The sequence below is a fragment of the Chiloscyllium plagiosum genome, unplaced genomic scaffold, assembly GCF_037043375.1.
Source record: "Chiloscyllium plagiosum isolate Xiang-an unplaced genomic scaffold, Cpla_swu_hap1 HiC_scaffold_4, whole genome shotgun sequence".
Classification (NCBI taxonomy): Eukaryota; Metazoa; Chordata; class Chondrichthyes; order Orectolobiformes; family Hemiscylliidae; genus Chiloscyllium; species Chiloscyllium plagiosum.
The window spans coordinates 99,576,845-99,602,307 of NW_028270142.1; the positions used below are offsets into that span (position 1 = coordinate 99,576,845).

Consider the following 25,463-nt stretch of genomic DNA (forward strand, 5'->3'; position numbering starts at 1 on the left):
AGCTAAATATGAGGAAATTTGCAGTGAGATTGGGAAATACTCAACAGGTCTGGCAGCATCTGTGGAGGGAGATATTGAATAAATGGGCAGAGGTTAATCATCGCCCTGAATGGTAGGAGTAGGCTGTGAGTGGTCAGGGTGGTGTATAATAGAGCAGCAAGATGGCAAATGTGCTCAATTTCCCAGTATTCCCAGTCTGGTGATGTTTCTGGTGCCATTGTGAGTACTGGTCGCTAATTAGCACACAGCTATCAGAGGTAGGCCATCCACCCTGCAGAGAAATCTCTCCAAACCGTTGGGAACCCTCCAGGGTACTAGCAGGCTACCTAATTCTGATTTAATGGTGACGAGGCTCCCAGAAATATCCATAGTAGAGCTGCCACTGGCTCCCCGGTCTGAGGAAACACCACAACCACAAATTTCAGGCCAACAACCTCTCATCAGAACTACGAATCATCAGACATGCAGTAGGTTTTTGAGTAAGTGGGATTGGGGAAGATGGGAAAATTCAAGACTGAATGGTCGATTCCTCTTTCCACAGGGATCCATGCTGGGGGCACTGTTGTTTGTGAGCTATATAAATGATTTGCAGGAAGGTATCGGTTGCCTGATTAGCAAGTTTGAAGATGACACCAAGATTGGTGGAGTAGCAGATAGTAAAGGGGACTGTCAGAGAATACAGTAGAATATAAATAGATTGGAGAGATGGGCAGAGAAGTGGCAGATGGAGTTCAATCTGGGCAAATGCGAGGTTTTGCATTTTGGAAGATCTAATTCAAAAGCGAGCTATACAGTAAATGGAAACGTCCTGGGGAAAATTGACGTACAGAGAGATCTGGGTGTTCAGGTCCATTGTTCCCTGAAGATGGCAACGCAGGGCAATACAGTGATCAAGAAGGCATACGGCATGGTTTCCTACATTGGACAGGGTATTGAGTACAAGAGTTGGCAGGTCATGTTCTAGTTGTATAAGACTTTGGTTGAGCTGTATTTGGAATACTCCATACAGATCTGGTCACCACATTACCAAAAGGATGTGGATGCTTTGGAGAGGGTGCAGAGGGAGTTCACTAGAATGTTGCCTGGTATGAAGGGTGCTAGCTATGAGGAGTAGGTTGAGTAGATTAGGATTATTTTCATTAGAAAGATGGAGGTTGAGGGGGGGAACCTGATTGAAGTCAACAAAATCATGAGAGGTATAGATAGGATGGATAGCAAGGAGCTTATTCCCAGAGTGGGGGACTCAATTACTAGGGGTCACGAGTCCAAAGTGAGAGGGGAAAGTTTTAGGGGAGACATACGTGGAAAGTTTTTTACGCAGTGGGTGCTTGGGGGACTGGAATGCGTTGCCAGTGGAGTTGGTAGAGGTGGTAACAATAGTGTCATTTAAGATGTATCGAGACAGATACATGAATGGCAGGGAGCAGAGGGATACACATCCTTAGAAAATAGGTGGCAGGTTTAGATAGAGGATCTGGATCGGTGCAGGCTTGGAGGGCCGAAGGGCCTGTTCCTGTGCTGTAATTTTCTTTGTTCTTCACTTCTATTACTAGTGTTCCCAAAATGTAGTTATAGTCATGGAGTCCTATAGCTTGGAGGCAGGCCTTTTGGCCCAAACTGGTCCATGCTGACCAAGATGTTCATCCATGCTAACCCTATTTCCCTGCACTTGGCCCATATCTTTCTAAACCTTTCCTATCTAGGCATCTGTCCAAGTGCCTTTTAAATGCTGTTAACATACCTGCTTCAATCACTTCCACTGGCAGCTCATTCCATATGTGTACCTCCCTCTGTGTAAAAACGTTGCCTCTCAGGTTCCCTTTTATTCTTTGCCCTCTAACCTTAAACTGATGCGCTCTAGTCCACGATTCCCCAACCCAAGGAAAAAGACTGAGTCATTCACCCTATCCATGCTTCTCATGATCTTACACACTTCTATAAGATCCACCCTCAGTCTCCTATGCTCTAAGGAAAACGTCCTAGCTTGTCCAACCTCTCCTGATAATTCAGACCACTGAGTCCTCCCCATAATTCAGACTATTAAGTCCTGGCAACATCCTTGTAAATTTCTTCTACACTCTTTCCAATTTAAGAACAAGGCGACAAAAACTGAACACAAGTGTGGCCTCACCAAGGTCCTGTACAGCCGCAACATAACTTACCATCTTCTGTACTCAATGCTGTGACTGATGAAGGCCAGTGCGCCAAAAGTCTTTTTCACAGTCCTGTCTACCTGTGTCTCAACTTTCAAAAAACCGTGCACTTGAAGTCCAAGGTCTCTCTGTTCCCCTACACTCCTGAGTTTCACTATGAAACTCCTACTTTGATTTGGTTTTCCAAAATGCAAGACATCACACATATCTGCATTAAACTCAATATTTGCCATTTCCTTCCCCAGCTGATCAAGGCCGTGTTGCAATTTCTGATATCCTTCCTCACTTGCAACGATACCGCCTATTTTAGTGTCATCTGCAAATTTACTAACCATGCTAAAAATGGTAAAATTCTTGGTAGCGTAGATGAGCAGAGAGATCTTGGTGTCCATGTACATAGATCCCTGAAAGTTGCCACCTAGGTTGATAAGAAGGCATATGGTGCGTTAACTTTCATTGGTAGAGGGATTGAGTTTTGGGGCCAAGATGTCATATTGCAGCTGTACAAAACTCTGGTGTGGCCGCACTTGGAATATTGTGTACAGTTCTGGTCGCCGCATTATAGGAAGGATGTGGAAGCTTTGGAAAGAGTTAAGAGGAGATTTATTAGGATGTTGCCTAGTCAGAGGGAAGGTCTTATGAGGAAAGACTGAGGGATCTGAGGTTTTTTGTTAGAGAGAAAGTTGAGAGGTGACGTAATTGAGAAATATAAGATAATCAGAGGGTTAGATAGGGTGGACAATGAGAGCCTTTTGCCTCAGATAGTGATAGCTAGCATGAGGGGACACAGCTTTAAATTGAGGGGTGATAGATATAGGACAGATGTCAGAGGTAGTTTCTTTACTAAGAGTAGTCGGGGCATGGAACGCCCTGCCCGCAACAATAGTTGACTTGCCAACGTTAAGGACATTTAAATGGTCATTGGATAAATAAATGGATGAAAATGGAATAGTATAGGTTAGATGGGCTTCAGATTGGTTTCACAGGTTGGCACAACATTGAGGGCTGAAGGGCCTGTACAGTGCTGTAATGTTCTATGCCTTGGATATTTTCATCCAAATCATTGATATAGATTACAAACAGTAATGGGTCCAGCACCAACCTCTGAGGCACTCCACATGCCATAGACCTCTAGTCTGACAAGCATCCTTCCACTATTACCCCCTGCTTCCTACCATCAAGCCAATTGTAGCTCCAATTTGCAAGCTCCCCCAGATGCCATGCTATCTAACCTTCCAGAGCAGCCATTTCTTAGCCATGCTACATTCTCATCAGAAAGGACCATAGAGCAGTAGCAATGCACTATAGTACAACATAAGCATAAGTAACAATAACCAAAGCATGCAGTACAAACTCCATTGCTCCTTGATCAATGTTCTGTTCTTTGCTAACAGGGCACAACAGGGAGGTGATGGCCTTGTGGTATTATCACTAGACTATTAATCTAGAGAGCCAGGTAATGTCCTGGGGATCTAAACTTTAATACTGCCATTGTAGATGGTGGCTTTTGATTTTAACAAAAATAAAATCTCAGATTAAGAGTCTAATGATGACCAGGAAACTATTGCCAACTGTCAGCAAAACCTGTTCGCTTAACATCCTTTAGGGAAGGAATTCTGCCATCCTTAATTGGTCTGGCCTACATATGACTCCAGACTCACATCAATGTGATTGATTCTCAACTGCTCTCTGGGCAATTAGGGATGGGCAATAAATACTGGCCTGGCCAGGAACATCCATATCCCCTGAATGAATTTTTTAAAAAACTCCAAGTAAGTGTCAGTCTGAAGCACAATGATTTGATGCAAGAATAAGATTTCTGAATGATGAAGTTCATGATAGATTCACAGATTTAGAACAAATTGCTGAATGTTCAAATAAAACTTGTGCACACTGAATTGTGGCAACAAACACTCAATTGTCAAAATGTAAGGTTCCTCAGCTCGACGTTTTGCTGTAACATTTATGATATCATGCTGGTACGGAATCTAGTTTGGACGCAGGATGGGAAAATAACAAAAAGGAAGGTCTGTGAGTGGACGGAAGACAGAAGGAATTAAGAACAAAACAAAGGAAAGATTTCAATTCAAGTGATCTTATGCATCTTCTGAACAGTCAGCAAGTGCCTTGAGTAGCCTCCATTGTGGAGGCAATCAGAACTCTTGCTGTTGGTGCTCTCTCAGAGGACCTTAGTTCTCCCATGTTGATGATCCCCATATACAGCACACCAACTAGATCTAGAACCCAGGGTGACACTCTCCGATGTAAAGTAAACCATTCAGAACTGAGATGAGGAGAAATTTCTTCACCCAGAGAATGGTAAGCTAATGGAATTCTTCACCACAGAGCGCAGCTAAGGCAAATCAGTGAATGGTTTCTAGGAATTAGATATAGCTCTTAGGGTTAAAGGGATTAAAGGGCATTGGAGAAAGTTGGAATAGAGGACTGAGTTGGAGGCTCAGCCATGATCATATTGAATGGGGGAACAGAATTGAAGGGCCATGGCCTACTCCTGTTTCCTATTTTTCTATTTTTTTCCTGGATCTTTCCCCTCTAGCACCAGTTGTTCTCCAGCCCTGATTAATGCCTTAATCTTGTAGGGTGCAAGCACTACTGCCTTCAGATCTAACTCTAGCTGTTAGGTACAGTGTCCATATTCCTTTAACTATACTGTACCTGACCACCTTTATATTCCTTTTTGCTCCCTCAGTTAAATGACTTCCTGCACCATCTCTCCATGTTTATCCATCTCTCCTGCAGTCCCTGCTTTTTTTTTAGATTAGATTAGATTACTTTACAGTGTGGAAACAGGCCCTTCAGCCCAACAAGTCCACACCGCCCCGCCGAAGCGCAAACCACCCATACCCCTACATTTACCCCTTTCCTAACACTACAGGCAATTTAGCATGGCCAATTCACCTGACCTGCACATCTTTGGACTGTGGGAGGAAACCGGAGCACCCGGAGGAAACCCACGCAGACACGGGGAGAATGTGCAAACTCCACACAGTCAGTCGCCTGAGGCAGGAATTGAACCCGGGTCTCTGGCGCTGTGAGGCAGCAGTGCTAACCACTGTGCCACCGTGCCGCTTTTGTTCACGCAAAGTGTGAAAACTTCCAATCTGATGGAAAATTGCTGATACTCCCATTGCTACCTTCCCTTTGAAATTAATTATTGCAAAGCTACATGTCCAAATCTATGATATGCACTAGCATCTAGGAATACACAATTATAAAATTACCCTGTGGTGAAAATGTTTATATTTACCACAGTTTCCAGTCTTGGGAGGCTAATCATCATTAGGCTTTCTTGTCAAAACTACCTTCAAATCACTGCATCTCAAACAGCAATCAGGACAGCAAAATAAAACATATTTACTTTTACTCAACAATTGACAATGTTTTTTTAAACTCCAAATATATAACAAAGCTTGCTAGCATACATTCTGGTTTACACATAGCCTACTGAAATACAATTGTTTTACTGGTTAGTGGCAGATTTCTTGGAAGTAATACTTTACAGACGACTGATAGTCAAGGGAAAATGCTGGGAGGGTCAGTGATGAAAAAAAAATATTTAAGTGTAACCTCTGTCTGAAGGTTCTCTTTCAGTTACCAACAGGCTATGTATTTTCAGGATTTTCAGGTTTATAGCACTGACACCTCTTTTTTCTTTCATTTTTATGGGACACTTACAATGAATATAAATATGATGCAGTATTGATTTGGTGATGTGTGTACACAGGTACCTGTAGGTGATATGTTTATGGTGCCACTTCTGCCCAGTTAATGCGTAACGCTTTCTTCTAACACTAAATCTAACGTTGGTGCCAAACTGGTCAGGCACACCACAGCGCGGCTTCTTCATCCAGCTGTGAAAGATAAAAGAACACATCCTTAAACCTGAGCATTTGCTCTCAATTTTTAACAATGAACTTCACTGCTTTATTTTTCTTTCAATGCTCTTTCAAATGAAAACCTCAGTCCAAGAGCTTGCGGAACTGTTCATCAGTTCTTTAAAGGGAGAGGGCTGATTTTAACAGTCCTGACAAATTAGCAGGAGTCGACCCACCGCATGATTTACACCTTAAGCAATTTTCCTTTGAACTAAGTCGAACTTTACATCTGGTAAGTATAGTCCCAGAGGGCTGCTCTTTCATTAGTTAGAGTGATGACTGGTGGTGAGTTTAACATGAAGGTCACCATACCTCAGGCAAGGGGTAGGATTGAGAAGGTGGCACCTATGCTGAGGAGTGGATGGAGTTTAATTTAGATAAATGTGAGGTACTGCATTTTGGGAAAGCAAATCAGAGCAGGACTTCTACACTTGATGGTAAGATCCTAGAGAGTGTTGCTGAACAAAGAGACCTTGGAGTGCAAGTTAATAGATCCTTGAAAGTAAAGTCGCAGGTAGATAAATAGTGAAGAAGGCATTTGGTATGCTTATTGGTCAGGAGTTGGGAGGTCATATTGTGGCTGTGCAGAACATTGGTTAGGCCACTTTTGGAATATTGCGTGCAATTCTAGTCTCCTTCCTATCGGAAGGATGTTGTGAAACTTGAAAGGGTTCAGAAAATATTCACAAAGGTGTTGCCAGGAGTGGAGGGTTTGAGTCATGGGGAGAGGCTGAATAGGCTGCAGCTGTTTTCCCTGGAGCATCGGAGGCTAAGGGGTGACCTTATAGAGGTTTATAAAATCATGACGGGCATGGATAGGATAGATAGACGAGGTCTTTTCCCTGGGGTGGGGAGTCCAGAACTAGACGGCATAGGTTTAGGGTGAGATAGTTTAGGCAACCTTTTCACGCAGAGGGTGGTGTGTGAATGGAATGAGCTGCCAGAGGAAGTGGTGGAGGCTGGTACAATTTCAGCGATTAAATGGCATCTGGATGGGTCTATGAAGTGGAAGGATTTAGAGGGATATGCGAAGTGCTAGCAAATGGGACTAGGTTAGTTTAGGATAACTGGTTGGCATGGATGAGTTGGACCAAAGGATCTGTTTCTATACTGTACATCTCTGTGACCCTATATGATAATATCAGCCAGTACAAGATTTGGATCCACACTGTTGGTATTCCTCTGTGTCACAAACTAACCATCCAACTGAGCTAACCCACTTCAGCTAGAATGATAAGAGTGGGGGATGGATCACTGCAACACAGGCACCCAACCAATGCTTCATTTCCCACTTGGCGGGGCACTCAAAATATCCCCCCATGAATACCAACATATCATTGCCACTCATGTTCATTCAATGTGATTAGAGTTTTAGTCCCTTTGAAATAGACTTTTGCTTCATCTGAGGAAACATTCCAGAGAAAGATCCCCACTTAAAAATACAAAGGTTTAATGGACCTGATTAAATTTTAATTGTATTTATCAATAAAATATATTTTGGCCATTTAATCATTTGGTTATAACATTATAATCCTTTTTACTCATGATGAATATTCAGCCAGCTCCACTGTTTTCAATCAGTCGATATCTAACGTTTTAAACCAATGGTTGATTACAAGCATTTCAATGTATCTTTTCATTTTGCTGAGTGGCCCGAATAATTAAGGTACCTTTGTTTAAATGCTGAAGTACTAATGATACAATTTTTGGTGTACTGGATAAACCTTCAGGTAAATATGCATATTGGAACAAATGTCATGTTAATAAGTAAAATATGGAACAGAACAAGCCAAAAGCTATAATTTCGATCACCCTTTGCATCTTAGTGATGATTAACTAGCAGAAAAAATATCCCCATGGTGTAATGTAAAGGTCTCCATTTAACAGCACAATTAATTCATTAAAGATTAATTCTTGTTGATCCGAGACTAAGTGCTTTAACCGCTTGCTAACATACTTTACAATTCACAACTGTTAACTGGTTTAATTATTTCATGCAAAAACTCAAATCCTGGCAAGGTCAAGTTCTCTTCCGATAAATTTTGAAACATTTGTTGTATATCATGACAATAAACAATTCTGAAATAATTTTACTTATATTACTTACATTTCAAAATATAGAACTATATCTGGAAGGCAGTCATTACTGTTTACAACAAATAAGTTCACACACCACAGCAAAACTGAAACACCTCTGAACATGAGGAGATTTTTCAAACAAGACAAACAAAACAGATTCTCACCTCAAGGTGATATCACTATATCACATGAAAGAAGCAAGGGGCAGAATAAAAAAAAAGTGAAGCTATTAAGGTGTCATTATCCATACAATAAAGTGAACTAAAGCAAGCTGTACATGTAACATAATTACATAGAACCAACACTGACTTTTAAGCACTTTGTGCCAATCTACCTTATCAAGAAGGACATTTGCCTAGAAAAAGAGTGAAGTACAACACATTTGCTTAAAACGCAACCTGATTTTAGAGACACATACTTATTTTTAGAGAAATGTACAAAGAATGTTTCTTAAATATTGGCACAATAATTTCAGGATATTTATTTGTTAGGTATGTTAGGGGCAAGGGCAGGTGTCCACTTATTGCAATCTGAATTTGGGAAGTTGTGAACACTCATACTCATCTCATGTTTCTCTTTGCTACAACATATACAGCACAAAAATGACGCACTTATTCCATCATTATTGCAAATCTAACATCAGAACTTAACACATTAGATTGGTTGTGGTTAAGTAAAATTGCAACTAAGTAAAATAATTCACTATTAATTATGCAAATACAATTCAATCTAAATTATGAAAAGATATCAGATAATTTAACAATTTTTACAGCACTCGAAATTAGATCAAATTATAAATTGTCAATATAGTGAGCAAATTCATTATATGATTGAATGCTAACTTAAGAGTGTGTCAGATTCAAATGAAAAGTTTGCTTAATTCCATGAGGTGCTGGGGGATGGGACTACAATTGGCTGCTGTCTCACTATACAATGAATGGATTTGAGTAGAGTACAGGGACATCTTGTTGCAATTATACATGGCCTTCATGAAAGCATCCACTTCCATGATGACCTTATAAGGGTTACTATTGTCGCATACAGTGGTCCAGATGTTTGTCTTTCCCAATTCCTCCATCTCTGTTGGGCTGTCATTAAGCTACCATAAGGCAAAAGGTTTATCATTCACCAGCAAGAAAGTTCCATGAAATTTTCCTCAGCTAATCGGCATAAAAGCTGCCTTTTGTTCTGTGTGTAAAACAAGTGTAAATAGCTAAATGTCCAGGATACTTCAATAACAGGATCCATTCATTTACAGGATGTGCTGCCTGGACCAGCATTTCTTGCCCATAGGGTAGTTAAGAATAAGCCACATTGCTGTAAGTCTGGAGTTACATGTAAGACAAACAGCTCTCTTCCCTACAGGGCATTAGTGAGCTAGAAGGACACCTCCCCAACAATGATTTCATGAGCTCTTAGCTCCAGGTTTTCTTTAATCAAATTTGAATTCCACCACAGCAGAATTTGAACCCAGAATCCTTGAGTTAATAAGCACAGTGACAACACCACTAAGCCATCATCTCCACCTTGCTCTAAATTGCTGTGCAGATTCAATATTCTCCATCATTTGAGGATCTTTTCTCCCTTTACATTTGGTTGAATACATTCATGGCTTCAATAACCCACATCTTTATTCTAAGTTGGCAGGAGAACAGCAATGCAGGCATTATTGGGCAAACAGAAGAGTGAAATGCATAAACTTCTAACAGGAGGATATATATTTTGTTTGAGACATTGGGGAAAAAGAACTGCACAACCTCTTGGGACAGGGTGATCTTGACAAACCAGAAGTTAATTGCAGCACCTGAAGAAAGACGACGCTGACATCTGTTACTGAATTTCTCTCTTCCATGACTGCATAGCAGTGCAGAGAGAAACAAAAACAATTAGTTTAGCACCTCCCCCTTACAAGTAGAAGACCAAGGTCTTCATAATGTGACACAGGATTATAGCTGTAGAACTATTAATGATTGTGTCATCTTATTAACACTAGGTGAGTGACAAACCCCTACATCAATATGGCAGTACTAAGTCTGTGAGGCAAGAGATCTGGGGTACAAGACTTGTAGTGCAGGAATCCTTTTGGCTAACACCACAAAATCTTAGGATAACAACATATGCTAAAGCCTCTGACAGTTTTTGTCAAACAATAGTTGGGTATCGGGAGGGAAGTAGAAAGTTAAGAATTACATAACACCTAATTAGCAGTGTGATCAGCTAGACTACTGTGGGCAGCACGGTGGCACAGTGGTTAGCACTGCTGCCTCACAGCGCCAGAGACCCGGGTTCAATTCCCGACTCAGGCGACTGACTGTGTGGAGTTTGCACATTCTCCCCGCGTCTGCGTGGGTTTCCTCCGGGTGCTCCGGTTTCCTCCCACAGTCACATAGATGTGCGCGTCAGGTGAATTGGCCATGCTAAATTGCCTGTATTGTTAGGTTAAAGGGGTAAATGTAGGGGTATGGGTGGGTTGCGCTTCGGCGGGTCGGTGTGGACTTGTTGGGCCGAAGGGCCTGTTTCCACACTGTAAGTAATCTAAAAAAATCTAATCTACTGGCTAATGGATGGATTATTTATAGTTGTCAACCACCTGATGAAAGAGCAGTGCACCAAAAGCTAGTGATTCTAAATAAACCTGTTGGACTATAACCTGGTGTTGTGTGATTGTTAACTTTGTACACCCCAGTCTAAAACCGGCACCTCCAAATCAACAGAGCACTATGTTGACAAAGATCAACAAGCTTTAGAATTTGTTTTTCTGTAAATAAAATTAATAATTTGTTTGAAATATGCTGTGCTTTTCAAAGAATCATAGAATGGTTGTAGCACAGAGACATTTGGCACTTTATATCTTTTCTGGGTCTCTGCAAGAGTAACTTCCTCAATCCCAGTTTCCTGGAGCCCTATAATGTTTTTCCTTCCCAAAGATACTTATCCAATTTTCTTTTGAAAACTGTGATTGAATCTGTCTTCACTATATTCTCATGCATTGAATTCCCAATTCTCACTTCAAACTCTGTAAAAGAGTTTTTCTTCAATTTGCCATTACTTCTTCTGTCAATCACCTTAAATCACTGCCCTTTGCTCTTCAATCCTCTTTGTGCAGTTATTTACAGGAAAAGGAGAATTTAGGCAGTGCATTCTTTGTCACTCAAGTAAGATTTCATGGCAAAGTTACATTGGACACTGTGATTTGCTACAGTGGAAGAAAGCGAGCACTGCAGATGCTGGAGACAGAGTTGAAGAATGTGGTGCTGGAAAAGCACAGCCAGTCAGGTAGCATCCAAGGAGCAGCATCCTGATGAAGAGTTTATATACTAGAAACCTCGATTCTCCTGCTCCTTGGATGCTTCCTGACCGGCTGTGCATTTCCAGCACCACACTCTTCGACTCTGAGTTGCTCAAGAGCCAACTGGTGGAGCAGGAAGGAAGGGAGGCTCAGGAGTTGCCATTCATGTGATCACATGGTAAAGGAGTTCCTGAACCTTTGTGCTGCTTGAAGGTGATGTCCATTTGGATAAATTGAGTAATTGAATGGAACAGTATACATCATCGACATGAAGTCACACAAGTTAGAGGGATATGGTACTGGAAAAGTTGCAGTTTCTTGTCACTTCTAATTTCTGCAAGTGCCCAAAAGCATCCTAGATGAAACCATCAGATGCACAATTCAAGTAAAATATTGTACAAAGACAAATGCAGCCTCTTTGCATCCTGTCCTCTGATATGATGTCAGATTCCTGCCCTTTATGTTTCTTTATGCAACTCCTCCACTCTTGTGTTAACTTCGATGTGAGTTTGGGGATTGGGGAGGTTGGAGGTCTGAAAAGTTTTCCAGTGAGTAGAGAAGCACTATGTCAAAAAGAAGTGGATGTTTCAGTGATTGAAAAGTGGGATGTGGGTTAAAGAAAATGTTCTTCACACCTAATTAGCAGTGTGATCAGCTAGACTACTAGCTAATGGATGGATTATTTATAGTTGTCAAATTGCTTCAGCCACTCTATAAGGATAATGCTAGCCATAGATATGTCAGATGTGGCAGCTGGTTTGAAGCTTTGGTTTCTCAGACAATGAAAAACTACAAATATGCATGTGTACAACATTCCACTCACATTGTAACATGCCCTTTTTCCTGTCTCAATTTAATCAAATAAACACGACTGTTTGAATCACTTTCATTTACGTTAATGTGTTGTGTTTTGAACATTTCAGATAACAAGCATGCTACTCCAGAAAGGAAAGACATGTAAGAACACCTCCCTCAGGTGGTCTCACATTGTGGGCAGCATCCCATTTTATTGCAAATTGGATTGACTTCCTATTACAATTATGTGCAGTTGCTGCAAAGTAGTCTATTCAAGGCAGTGGCAGAATTAGCAGGGTTTTATAACTGAGGCAGATGTGGAGGGAATTCGTTGCACATTTTTAAAACTGTAGGAATGAAAGGTTAAATGTTATCCATTCCAAACAACTAGAATTGCTGTTGTTGTAACATTTGAAGAGATTCACCTGTAAGGCAACTGCAGCTTTAGCTTCAGGCAAATTCATTGAGCTGCATTTTGTTGTCAAAATTACAATGAGGTTAATGATGCCCACTGTTATTTATACTTCTAATTTCGGGGGGGGGGGGGGGCGAAAGTGAGGACTGCAGATGCTGGCGATCAGAGTCAAGATTAGAGTGATGCTGGAAAAGCACAACAGGTCAGGCAGCATCTGAGGAGCAGAAAAAGCGACGTTTCGGGCAAAAGCCCTTTATCAGGAATGAGACAGGGAGCCTCTGGGGTGGGGAGATAAATGGGAGGGGAGTGGGACTGGGGAGAAGGTAGCTAAGAGTACAATAGGTGGATGAAGGTGAGGATGAAGGTGATAGGTCGGAGAGGAGGGTGGACTGGATAGATGGGAAGGAAGATTGGCAGGTAGGACAGATCATGAGGATGGTGCTTAGCTGGCAGGTTGGAATGGTGTAAGGTGGGGGAGGGGAAATGAGGAAACTGGTGAAGTCCACGTTGATACCCTGGGGTTGAAGTGTTCTGAGACGGAAGATGAGGCGTTCTTCCTCCAGGCGTCAGGTGGTGAGGGAGTGGCAATGGAGGAGGCCCAGGACCTGCGTGTCCTCGGCAGAGTGGGAGGGGGAGTTGAAATGTTCGGCCTAGGGGCGGTATGGTTGGTTGGTGCGGGTATCCCAGAGATGTTCCCTAAAGCACTCTGCGAGAATGCGTCCAGTCTCCCCAATGTAAAGCAGACCTCATCTGGAGCAACGGATGCAATAAGTAACATTTGTGGATGTGCAGGTGAAATTTTGATGGATGCGGAAGTCTCCTCTGGGGCCTGGGATGGAGGTGAGGGGGGAGGTGTGGGTGCAGGTTTTGCAATTCCTGCAGTGGCAGGGGAAGGTGCCAGAAGGGGAGGGTGGGTTGTTGGAAGGCGTGGACCTGACCAGGTAGTCACGGAGGGACTGGGGAGGGAAATATATCCCTGGTGGTGGGATCCATTTGTAGGTGGCGGAAATGTCAGCGGATAATGTGGTTTACGTGGAGGTTGGTAGGGTGGAAGGTGAGGACCATCAACTCCCATAGCTACCTGGATTACACCTCTTCCCACCCTACCTCCTGCAAAAATGCTATCCTGTATTCCCAATTCCTCCGCCTCCGCCGTATCTGCTCCCAGGAGGACCAGTTCCACCACAGAACACACCAGATGGCCTCCTTCTTCAAAGACCATAATTTCCCTTCCCACATGGTTGAAGATGCCCTCCAACGCATCTCATCCACATCCCGCATCTCCGTCCTCAAACCCCACCCGTCCAACCGCAACAAGGACAGACCACCCCCGGTCCTCACCTTCCAAGCCTGCATTATCCAAACTGCATCCACAATTCATCAATTGCATTACAACCAATTCGAGTTAACGAAACACATATTACATCACAACAAGCTGTATTGGTCCGAGCATGTGGTGATGAGGCGGATTATTCAGGTTCCATTGTGTTCAGGGATGTGTAGATTAGGTGGATTAGCCATGGGAAATATGGAGATAGAATGGGGAATGAGTATAACTGGGATGCACTTCAGAGGGTTGGTGACTCAATGGGCCAAATGACCTCTTACAGTCATGGAGTCATAGAGATATACAGCACGGGAAACAGAGCCTTCGGTCCAACTCACCCATGCCAACCAGATATCCCAATCCAATCTAGTCCCGTTTGCCAGCACCTGGTCCATATCCTTGCCTTTCCAAAGGCATGTAAATCCTGTCCCTCAGGATTCCCTCAAACAATTTGCCCACCACCGATATCAGGCTCACTGGTTTATAGTTCCCTTTGTTTTCCTTACCACCTTTCTTAAATAGTGGCACCACATTAGCCAATCTCCAGTCTTCCGGAACCTCACCTGTGACTATCCATGATACAAATACCTCAGCAAGGAGCCCAGCATTCACCTCTCTAGCTTCCTACAAAGTTCTAGGGTACACCTGATCAGGTATTGGGGATTTACACAGTTTTATGCTTTTTAGGAGATCCAGCATTTCCTCCTCTGTAATATAGACATTTTTCAAGATGCCACCATCTGTTTCCCTACATTCTATATCGTCCATGTCCTTCTCCACGGTAAACACTGATGCAAAATGCTCATTTAGTATCTCTTCCATCTCCTACAGTTCCACACATAGACTGCCTTGCTGAACTTTGAGGGGCCCTATTCTCTCCCGCATTACCCTTTTGTCCTTAATATATTTATAAAATCCCTTTGGATTTTCCTTAACCCTATTTGCCAAAGCTATCTAATGTCCCTTTTTGCCCTCCTAATTTCCCTCTTAAGTATACTCCTACTGACTTTGTACTCTTCTGAGGATTGACTCGATCTCTGTTGTCTATACTTGATATATGCTTCCTTCTTTTTCTTACCCAAATCAATTTCTTTAGTCATCCAGCATTCCCTACACCTACCAGCCTTCCCTTTCACCCTAACAGGAATATACTTTCTCTGGACTCTCGTTATCTCACTTTTGAAGGCTTCCCATTTTCTAGCCGTCCCTTTACCTGTGAAATCTGCCCCCAAGCAACTTTTGAACATTCTTGCCTAATACCATCAAAATTGGCCTTCCTCCAATTTCAAACTTCAACTTTTAGATCTGGCCTATCCTTTTCCATCACTATTTTAAATTAGAAAAATAGAATTATGGTTGCTGGCCCCAAAGTGCTCCCCCACTGACACCTCAGTCACCTGCCCTGCATTATTTCCCAAGGGTAGGTCAAGTTTTGCACCACTCTAGTAGGTACACCCACATACTGAATCAGAAAATTTTCTTGAACACACTTAACAAACTCCTCTCCATCTCAACCCTTCATACTATGCCAGTCCCAGTCTATGTTTGGAAAGTACAAAATCCCCTACCACAACCCCTGTATTATTCTTACAGATAACCAAGATCTCTTTACAAATTTGCTTCTCAATTTGCTGCTGACAATAGTAGGGGTCTATGATACGATCCCAATAAGGTGATCATCCCTTTCTTATTTTTCAGTTCCATCCAGATAACTTCCCTGGATGTATTCCCAGGAATATCCTTCCTAATTACAGGTATAATACTATCCCTTATCAAAAACGCTACTCCCCCTCCTCTCTTGCCTCCCTTTATGTCCTTCCTGTAACATTTGTATCCCGGAACATTAAACTGCCAGCCCTGTCTATCCCTGAGCCACATCTCTGTAATTGCTATGATATCGCAGTCCCATGTTCCTAGCCATGCTCTGAGTTCATCTGCCTTCCCTGTAAGGTTTTTGCATTGAAATAAATGCAGTTTAATTTATCAGTCCTACCTTGTTCTCTGCTTTGATCCTGCTTGCCCTGACTGTTTGACTCATTTCTGTTCTCAACGGTACCAGTCGCAGGTTGATCTCTTTCCTTGTCATCTCCCTGGGTCCCACCCCCACATCTTAATAGTTGAAACCCTCCCAAGCAGCTCTAGCAAATCTCATTGTCACTTTATTACTCCCCTCCCAATTCAGGTGCAATCCGTCCTTCTTGTACAGGTCACTTCTACCAGGAGAGCTCCCAATGAGCCAAAACTGTGAACCCTTCTCCCATGCACCAGCTCCTCAGCCACGCATTCATCTGTTTTATCCTCATATTCCTACCCTCACTAGCTCGTAGCTCCGGGAGTAATCCAGATAATGTTATCCTCAAGGACCTCCTTTTTAAATTCTTGCCTAACTTTCTATATTCTCCCTTCAGAATCTCAACCTTTTCCCTTCCTATGTTGTTGGTTCCAATGTGTACAATGATCTCCTGCTGGTCCCTTTCCCCTTTGAGAACATTCTGCACTCTCTCTGAGAGATCCTTGATCCTGGCACTAGGGAGACAATACACCATTCTGATTTTTCGCTGCTGGCCACAGAAACATGTGTCTGTGCCTCTGACGAGAGAGTCCCCTATCACAATCGATCGCTTGGAACCCAAGATGCCCCTTATTACATTGGACCCTTTCTCAGTACCAGAAACTTGGCTGTTTGTGCTACATACCTCTGAGAGTCCATTATCCTGTACATTTTCCAAAACAGCATACTTGCTTGAGATGGGAATAGCCACAGAAGATTCCTGCACTACCTGCCTACTTCCCCTACTTTCCTGGAGTTAACCCATCTACCTGACTATATCTGCAGCTATTCTCCCTTCGTATAACTGCCATCCATCACATTCCCAGTTCCTGTAAATTTCTTATTGCCTTCAACTGCTGCTCCAACCGATCCATGCAATCTGATAGTATTCGCAACCAAAGACACTTCCTGCAGACATAATCATCAGTAACGTGGAATTATATCTAACTTGTTTCACTTTGTTTCTTGTATTTAAAAACCTCAGGGATACTTGCTGTCAAATCAAAGTACCATCTTTGCATAGACTCTGGTGCAGTGGTAGTATTTTGAGCCATTAGGCTTGACTTCAAGTCTCACTTGTTCCAGATGTGTGCAATAACATATCTGAACAGGCTGATTAGACAATAGTTTTCGCACTGTAGGGATTCTATGACCCTATGATGTGCAGGATAAATATTAACAAAGCTTGCAATGGAAAGATAAGTGAAACTTTTTTTTAAAATGTATGATTGCTAATCATTGGTAATCAACTCATCTGACACTAAAAAAAACTATTTAAAAATGGGCCTGGGGTTTTGTGCTGCATTCCAGAAGGCCTAGGTGCAAGGCCCACTGACTCAAGAGGTGTTTCACAACACATCTAAAAATGCGCGCACACCAGATTTTGCACCCAGGTGGAAGAACTCTTGACTCTGCAGAAATGACCTTTAAAAATTCCTGCGCACACATCCCATTTTTTAGTGCAGATAAATGCAGGGGCTGGTTTGGGAGTTAAGCCAGGTTACCTTGGGGGAGCTGTGGAGGCTGTCAAATCGTCACCTGGACTTGGTAGAAAGCCTGTAGAAGGGCTGTGGCACTGTGTTCAAAAACTAAAATAAAATAATCAAATATAAAAGATTCCTCCAAACCTTACCCTCAGACTCACCCCACCCAAACCCTCTCATCCTCACTTCACATGATGCATCCACGAAAACCCTTTACACCAATGCCCTCTACCTGTCCCTTATGGCTTTTCATATTCTTCATGCCACTCTATGATCCTCTACCAATCCCACTGTCTCCCAAATCACCAATACCCATTTACATATTAGGCATAAGTCTTCATTCCTCCATGCCAAATTAGTGCCTACTTCCACCCTATCATTCTTCACCTTCATGTCAACCTATCTAGTATTCACAAGTACCAATGAACACAAGAAAACAAGGTTCGTTTCCTTAAATTTCTACATTACAGACCACACTCTTATTCATATAAACACGTTCTGACAGGTTTTGACTGCTTGATAATTCTTAATGTGTCTTGAAACTTAACAGTCTGACATCTTTTGACAAGGGTTCATAGCTCTTAAGTCATCTTGACATTTCTTGAACAGTTCAACACTTCTTGACAGTTTGACTCTTCTTGAGACTTTTTGACAGGAATTCACAAGTTGGACAGAAGGTGCACCATTCTCCAAAGTTAACGATCCCAGAAGGTGCCTGACCCTCTCCAAATAATACCTGATCCCAACACCACTCCTATAAAATGATACCTGAACCCCTCCCCCTCCCACCACCACCTCCCCCATGCAGCATTTTATCTATCCTAAAGAAATACATTGCAAACAGATCCATCTCCATCATCTGTACTGCAGACATCAAGGATCCCAAAATACCAATTCAGAGGGAGCAGTTGATAAGTTAAATGATCAGCTGTTTCCAGAAAAGGTATCACACGTGAACCATGGAGCACTCTCAATCCCATTCCCATGAAAATGGGGATTCTAGGTTCAGAGAAGGGACATAGTACTTCTGATGTCTTTGCCACTTTTGAGGTTTCTGTCATAGCGAAAATCTGGCCTGAATATTGCGACAAATATTGCATGTTGAACATTTTAAAAATGTCAATTTTAATCATTCAAAAGCTTTGTTTTTTTCGGTCTTGTTCCTTTTTCTTCTCTCAATCTAGTTTTCTCCCCACTCTCTGTTATCTCCTCTCTCTGTAATTGATTTGGCACAACGTGTGTCTACTAATTTCATTCTCCATTTCTCAATCTGGTTGATTAAGAAGATATCCTGTTGCTTACCCCATTTGCTCAGACTGCAGGATGCCCAGTTGCCATCGCTGCACTGTTATCAGCTTCCATTTATAAGAACATAGTGAGAATCTTTTTTTGAGCTGCAGTCTGACTAATAGCAGACACTGTTATCTATTTGCTGCAGTGAATCGGTGCAGTTGTTCTTAGTCATTTCTGCGATAATTGATAAACACTGCACCAAATCTCCACACCTCAAAATGTGAAACAGTCACAGAATTGTGACTCTAGAGAAGTTGCACATTGTAATCATCTATTCTTCAACTGTGACCCTCGGTTCTCAACAATTTCTGCTCATTCAAGTGAAAGGACACCAGTTGCGAGTTGGCAGGCATAGATGCCATAAATTGAGAGTGCGGACACCAGATATAAAACTGGAAGAAATGGGTGATAAATACAGAGAGATATGGAGGCCTATGGGAAAAATGAGCAAGTTTTGGAATGGTCCTGTCGAGAGACTGCAGACATGATGGACCGAATTCCCACTTTCTCTAAGATGCTATGGAATCTACAGTGTATATTGTTTTCAGAAAAGTAGCCAAGAAAAGTTTTTACATTCCCATTGGCGCACACTTTGCTCATCAATGGTTAGTTCTTACGACCCAACCAAGTCAGTGGTTGTTCAAGACAACACATTTTGACTGAGCAGAAGAGTTGAACACCTTGCACTTCACTGATTATCACACTATGATAAACATGTACTTTAGTGAAAAAGTTAAAGAATATCTCTTTTCACCAAATGGAATGAATCACTAATAAAACTGCGGTCATACAAGTCTCTGAAAAGTGGGATTCATATGAAAAAAAGGTTGTGCTAATGTAATAGGAAGTTAATTATAGAAAAAAAACCATACAGAATTATCACACTTCTTATTGAAGAAATTATAATCTTCTTTCTATGTTCTTCAAGAAGAAATCCTATACTTCAAGTCTAAATTAGACATTATTGAGCAGTAAAAGAGAATCCAACGCTTGAAGCAGATACACTGTCAGGAGTGCCATTCCTAATGCTGTAATTCTTAATGTTTAAACCTCTTCATGTCAACCTCGTGCAGCCATTATAAAAGAGTAAACTTGTGATCTCGTGGTAGTACAGCTACCTCTGAGTGAAGAGGTACCAGGTTTAAGTCCCACCTCTACCTTCATATGCCTGAACTGGTATATCTATAAGAACAAGTTGAAATTCTTCCAAAAAATGTTTAAAGTTCTGAGTGCTCAAGAAGAGGTCATTTCAATTACTGTTGGTAGAATAGATCTCATTTCTTTTTTACCTGCCCTCCTTCCTCCCAGGTCATAAAGTATGGATGGATATGAAAATAGGCAATGATTACTGCACAAAGTGACCAAAGCTTCTACCTATCTACCTTTCCATATTGCCTTTGCTCAGTAGTTCCACTCATTGAGATAAGTGAAATAATTCCAGAGGCTGGTATCCCATTACCAAGTCACCCTTTATTTATACAAAGAGAATCCTTGACACTGGTCCAGCTCCATTAGAGCCAACTTTCAGAGTGAACAGAACTCTGACTATAGAAAATGAAAATGTTGGCGAGGAAGATATAGAGATACCTGCATCTAGAGATTGAGGTTCACAAGGAAGAGGTAGTAGAGATACTGCAGTGTGCAAATAGACAAGTCCCCTAGGCCAGATGGGAGCTATCCTAGGAACCTCTGGGAAACAAGGGAAGAGATTGCCGAGCCTTTGGCATTGATCTTCAAATCATCATTGTCTACAGGAATAGTAGGACTGGCGGACTGGAGGATAGCAAATGTGGTTCCCTTGTTCAAAAAGGGTACCAGAGACAACCATGGTAATTACAGACCAGTGAGTCTCACTTCAGTTGTTGGAAAAGTGTTGGAAAAGGTTATAAGAGATAGAAAAGAATCATCTGATCAGGGACAGTCAGCACGGTTTTGTGAAGGGTAGGTCGTGCCTAACGAATCTTATTGAGTTTTTTGACAGTGACCAAACAGGTAGATGAGAGTAAAACGGTTGATGTGGTGTATATGGATTTCAGCAAGGTGTTCGATAAGGTTCCCCACAGTAGACTATTATACAAATGCGGAAAAATGGGATTGTGGGGGACATAGCAGTTTGGATCAGTAATTGGCTTGCTGAAAGAAAACAGAGGGTTGTAGTTGATGGAACATGTTTATCTTGGTGTCCAGTTACTAGCGGCGTACTGCAAGGTGTTGGGTCCACTGCTGTTCGTCATTTTTATAAATGACCTGGATGAGGGCTTAGAAGGGTGGGTTAGTAAATTTGTGGATGACACTAAGGTCGGTGGAGTTGTGGATAGTGACGAAGGATGTAGTAGGTTGCAGAGAGACATAGATAGGATGCAGAGCTGGGCTGAGAGGTGGCAAATGGAGTTTAATGTGGACAAGTGTGAGGTGATACACTTTGGACGGAGTAATCTAAATGCAAAGTACTGGGCTAATAGTAAGATTCTTGGGAGTCCAGATGAGCAGAGAGATCTCGGTGTCCATGTACACAGATCCCTGAAAGTTGCCACCCAGATTGACAGGGTTGTTAAGAAAGCATACAGTGTCTTGGCCTTTATTAATAGAGGGATTGAGTTCTGGAACCAGGAGGTTATGCTGCAGCTGTACAAAGCTCTGGTATGGCCACACTTGAGTATTGTGTACAGTTCTGGTCACCGCATTAATAGAAGGATGTGGAAGCTTTGGAAAGGGTGCAGAGGAGATTTACCAGGATGTTGCCTGGTATAGAAGGAATGTCTTACGAGGAAAGGCTGAGGGCCTTGAGGCTGTTCTCATTACAGAGAAGAAGGTTGAGAGGTGACTTAATAGAGACACACAAGATAATCAAAGGGTTAGATAGGGTGGACAGGGAGAGCCTTTTTCCAAGTATGGGGATGGTAAACAGAGGGGACACAACTTTAAAGTGAGGTATAAGATAGATGTCAGAGGTAGTTTCTTTACTCAGAGAGTAGTAAGGGTATGGAATGCTTTGCCTGCAATGGTAGTAGATTCGCCAAGTTTAAGTCGTCATTGGACAGGCATATGGACGTACATGGAATAGTGTAGATGGGATGGGCTTCAGATTAGTATGACAGGGCGGCGCAACATCGAGGGTTGAAGGGCCTGTACTGCACTGTAATGTTCTATGTTCTATGTTCTGACATTTCTGTTTATACCTGTCAGCCAAGTCTTCCTGTTTGGACCAGATTAACAGCCCCAATCTGGGAACTTGTACTCTATGAGATTCATTTGGCTGACCTTGCTAAAATTACTCCATCCCTCCCCCTCTGAGTCGGAGAACATAGGTTGGTTTTTTTTTGCAGTTCCTCCTGGGGCATTTTAGTACCGAGTCAGATTCCACCAACTCAGCCTCTCACACAGGCAGCTTGTTGCTCTCCTCTTTCGCCTAGAGCATCTCAGGAGAAATTCATTCTTCTCTTCGGGTGGTAAAGGTGTCAAGGTGGTGACATCAGCAATGTTTATCTCAGATTCTGAGGTATCTTCAACGTTTGATGAAAAGGGAGAATCCGTGGGTTCTGGAACAGTTGGAAAGGCTGTTAAGGAGCCACGCCCATTTTGCTCTAGCACCGTTTGCAAGTTTGCAGCTTTCATGTGGTCCACATGCTTGTTCAGAACCTTTGTACCTATACAAACTTTGTACGTCACAGGGCCTGACCTCGGGTTAATTGTGCCTCTTACCCATGCAGGACCATTCCCATGGTTCCTAGAGCAAACTTCACTCCCTGAAGTAAGCTGTCTGGCTCGCTTAACGGAGTCTTCAGTCTAGCATTCACATTCCTGACACTGTTTCACCCGCCCCACCCCCAGGTCTGGGAAGATCAGATTCAATCTGGTGCACAGTCTTCTCCCCTTTTGTGACTCTGCTGGAGCTACCCCTGGATTACCTTGGTGAAGTTCAGCCAGGATCTGCGGCAAATTTTGCTCGGGACAACTACTCTTGCTCCCCACAATAATAATATACAGCCCTCGTCTGCGACTTGGTCTCTTCAGATCCAAAAACAATTCAATTCTGGTTGTAGCCCTTTGATGGAGCCCCCATTACCACCAGCTGTTTCAGTTTTGCAAGGACTGGACTTTTCTGCATTCAAAGTTTGATATTGTCAGCAATGACTGGATGTGTGTCCAGAAAATTTAAAACCAATACGGACTCTTCCAGCGTGGTACCACCTGTGGTGTATCTGCCAACGGGAACAGGCTCAACGCATCCAAATTTTGCTTCTTGGCCCCTGAACTGTGTTCCATCTTGTAATTATATGCACTTGGTATCAGAGCCCAGTGCTGAATTCAGCCAAAAATTATGGACTGCACTGCCTTGTCCTCTTTAAGTAGACCCAGCAGGGGTTTGTGGTCCATTATTGCTAGGAATTTATATCTGGAAAACTATTGGTGGAACTTCCTGACTCCAAATATGACTGCTAATCCTTCCTTCTGTTTCTGGGTGTATTTACATTTTGCATCAGCCAAAGTTCTGGATACATATGCTATTCAGTGTTCCTCTCCATTGGGCCACCAATGAACTAATACTACCCTAATGTCGTATGGAGGAGTCATTACATTTCACTACCAGATCTTGCTTGGGATCATAGTGTGCCAACACCTCAGAGAATGAGAGCTGTTTCTTCACCTCCTTAAAAGCCATGGCTTGGCGACATGCCTATTTCCAAGGCTGACCCTTTTTGAAGAGTTGATGCAAAGGTGCCAGGATGGAGGCCAGGGTACGTATGAACTTTTTATAATAGTTCACAAGCTCAAGGAATGACATAAGCTCTGTGACATGACAGCTGGGGCACCTTTGATCTTCCAAAGGGTGTAACCCAGTCTTGTGAACTCTGTTGCTCAAGTAAGTCATTTAGGGTGCCTTCTAAGGTGTAAGGGAGAAATGCCTAAGGGCTATGTCCAAGTTCTCTAAGTGCTCCTTATTCATCTTCCCTGTTATTAGCATGTCATCCAGATAAATGGTGACCTGGGTTAGACCCTGTAAAATGTTCTCCATCATCTGCTGAAAATTGGCACAGACTGATGATACCCCAAATGGCAGTCTCGTGTGTTCATACAAACCCTTATGGGCATCATTTGTAGCAACGTTCTGGGGATCTCCATCTAATCACATTTTCAAGTACACATGGCTCATGTCCAGCTTCATGAAGGACAGCTTTGTGAATAATCATCTCGGGGTTGGGTACTTACCAGCTGTGAAAAGTGGTTTACCATTTGTTTAAAATCCACACAAAGGCAAACTGACACTTTGGCTTCACAATCAGTATAACCGGTGCAGTCCACAAACTGGACTGGTTTGATGATTCCTACACTTTCCAACCTTCTGATTTGCCGAAAAGCAAACAGCACCGGGTGGGCCCTGCAGAATCATGGAATTGCTTCCTCTGATCAGGATATGCCCTGAGTGAGGCTACACAACTGTCTTCACTCATGTGGTGTTCCCCAAGGGCAGTTGGAATGGCAAGGGTATTGGAATGACCTGCTGTGCCTTTTCAGCACCACACTCCTGACTCTGATCTCCAACATCTGTAGTCCTCACTTTCTCCTAGTTGTAATGAGCTCAGCCAGGCGAACCTCACAGAACATGAGTTTCCTGATTGGGACTGTTAATCTGGTCCAATCAGGGAGCCCTGTCTGACAGATATAACCAGGAGTTATATCCACTTGCATCGGAATACCTTGCAACTCCGATGCTCCAATGGCCATATTTTCCAATGATAAAGCCAGTTGATGAGTCTGTTTGAAGTCTAGTTGGGCTTCAACTACTAAGTGCTATTGCATGGTTACATCATTAACCCCACCAAGTGGTCTCTCAGCATCTCATTAAGAGTTAAAGCAAAGTCACAGATTTCTGCTTGTCATCTTAACTTCGTCAAAAAATCCTGCAAGGATTCCCCTATTTCCCAAACTGCCGAGTAAAACCAATAGCATCTCAGAATTAGAGGAGGCTTGGGATAAATAATATTCCTCAACTAAATCCATCAACTCTTGAAAATTTTAGTATCTGGTGTCTTAAGGAAAGTTAGGCTCCTAATAACTGAAAAAGCTGCGGGTCCACAAGAATTCCTCATTGTTTTTCATCTGCCTCAATGTCAGCTACCTGGAAAAATACTACATTCTTTCCACATAATGGGCCCAGTCTTCAACAGCAGGATTGAACAGGTCAAGCTTCTTAAAGACCAGCACGATGCCAGAAATGTTTACCCCAACTCAAAGATGACCATTGCGAGTGAATTTCTCAGGAGCATGCTTTTCTCTCATCGCCACTGAATTAACTCCACAGAGGCCAGCATCTGACCACCAATTCATCCTTTATTTACACTTGGAGAGCCTGTGATACTGATCCAGCTTCCTCAGAGCCAGCTCTCAGAGTGAACAGCATGCCTGACACTCCTGGTTATATCTGTCAGACAGGGCTCCCTGATTGGATCAGATTAACAGCCCCAATCAGGAAACTCATGTTCTGTGAGGTTCACCTGGCTGACCTCATTACAACTAGGAGAAAGTGAGGACTACAGATGTTGGAGATCAGAGTCAGGAATATGGTGCTGAAAAGGCGCAGCAGGTCAGGCAGCTCCTTGGATGCTGCCTGACCTGCTGTGCTTTTCCAGCACCACACTCGACTCTGATCTTGTTACAATTACTACAATAAGTTTATCAC

The 25,463-nt window shown here is 42.6% G+C and overlaps 1 protein-coding gene across 2 annotated transcripts in view; it reads right to left on the bottom strand.

Annotated features, from left to right (window-relative positions):
• mmp16a (matrix metallopeptidase 16a (membrane-inserted)) overlaps positions 1-25,463 on the bottom strand; it is a 253,187-nt gene that overhangs the window by 136,989 nt on the left and 90,735 nt on the right. The window contains exon 3 of one of the 2 annotated variants that reach the window (XM_043688130.2): positions 5,903-6,025. In XM_043688130.2, the coding sequence (XP_043544065.1) occupies positions 5,903-6,025 (123 nt within the window). Of the gene's footprint in view, positions 1-5,902; positions 6,026-25,463 lie in introns of those variants that run through there. The other variant, XM_043688132.2, reaches the window with a different exon arrangement.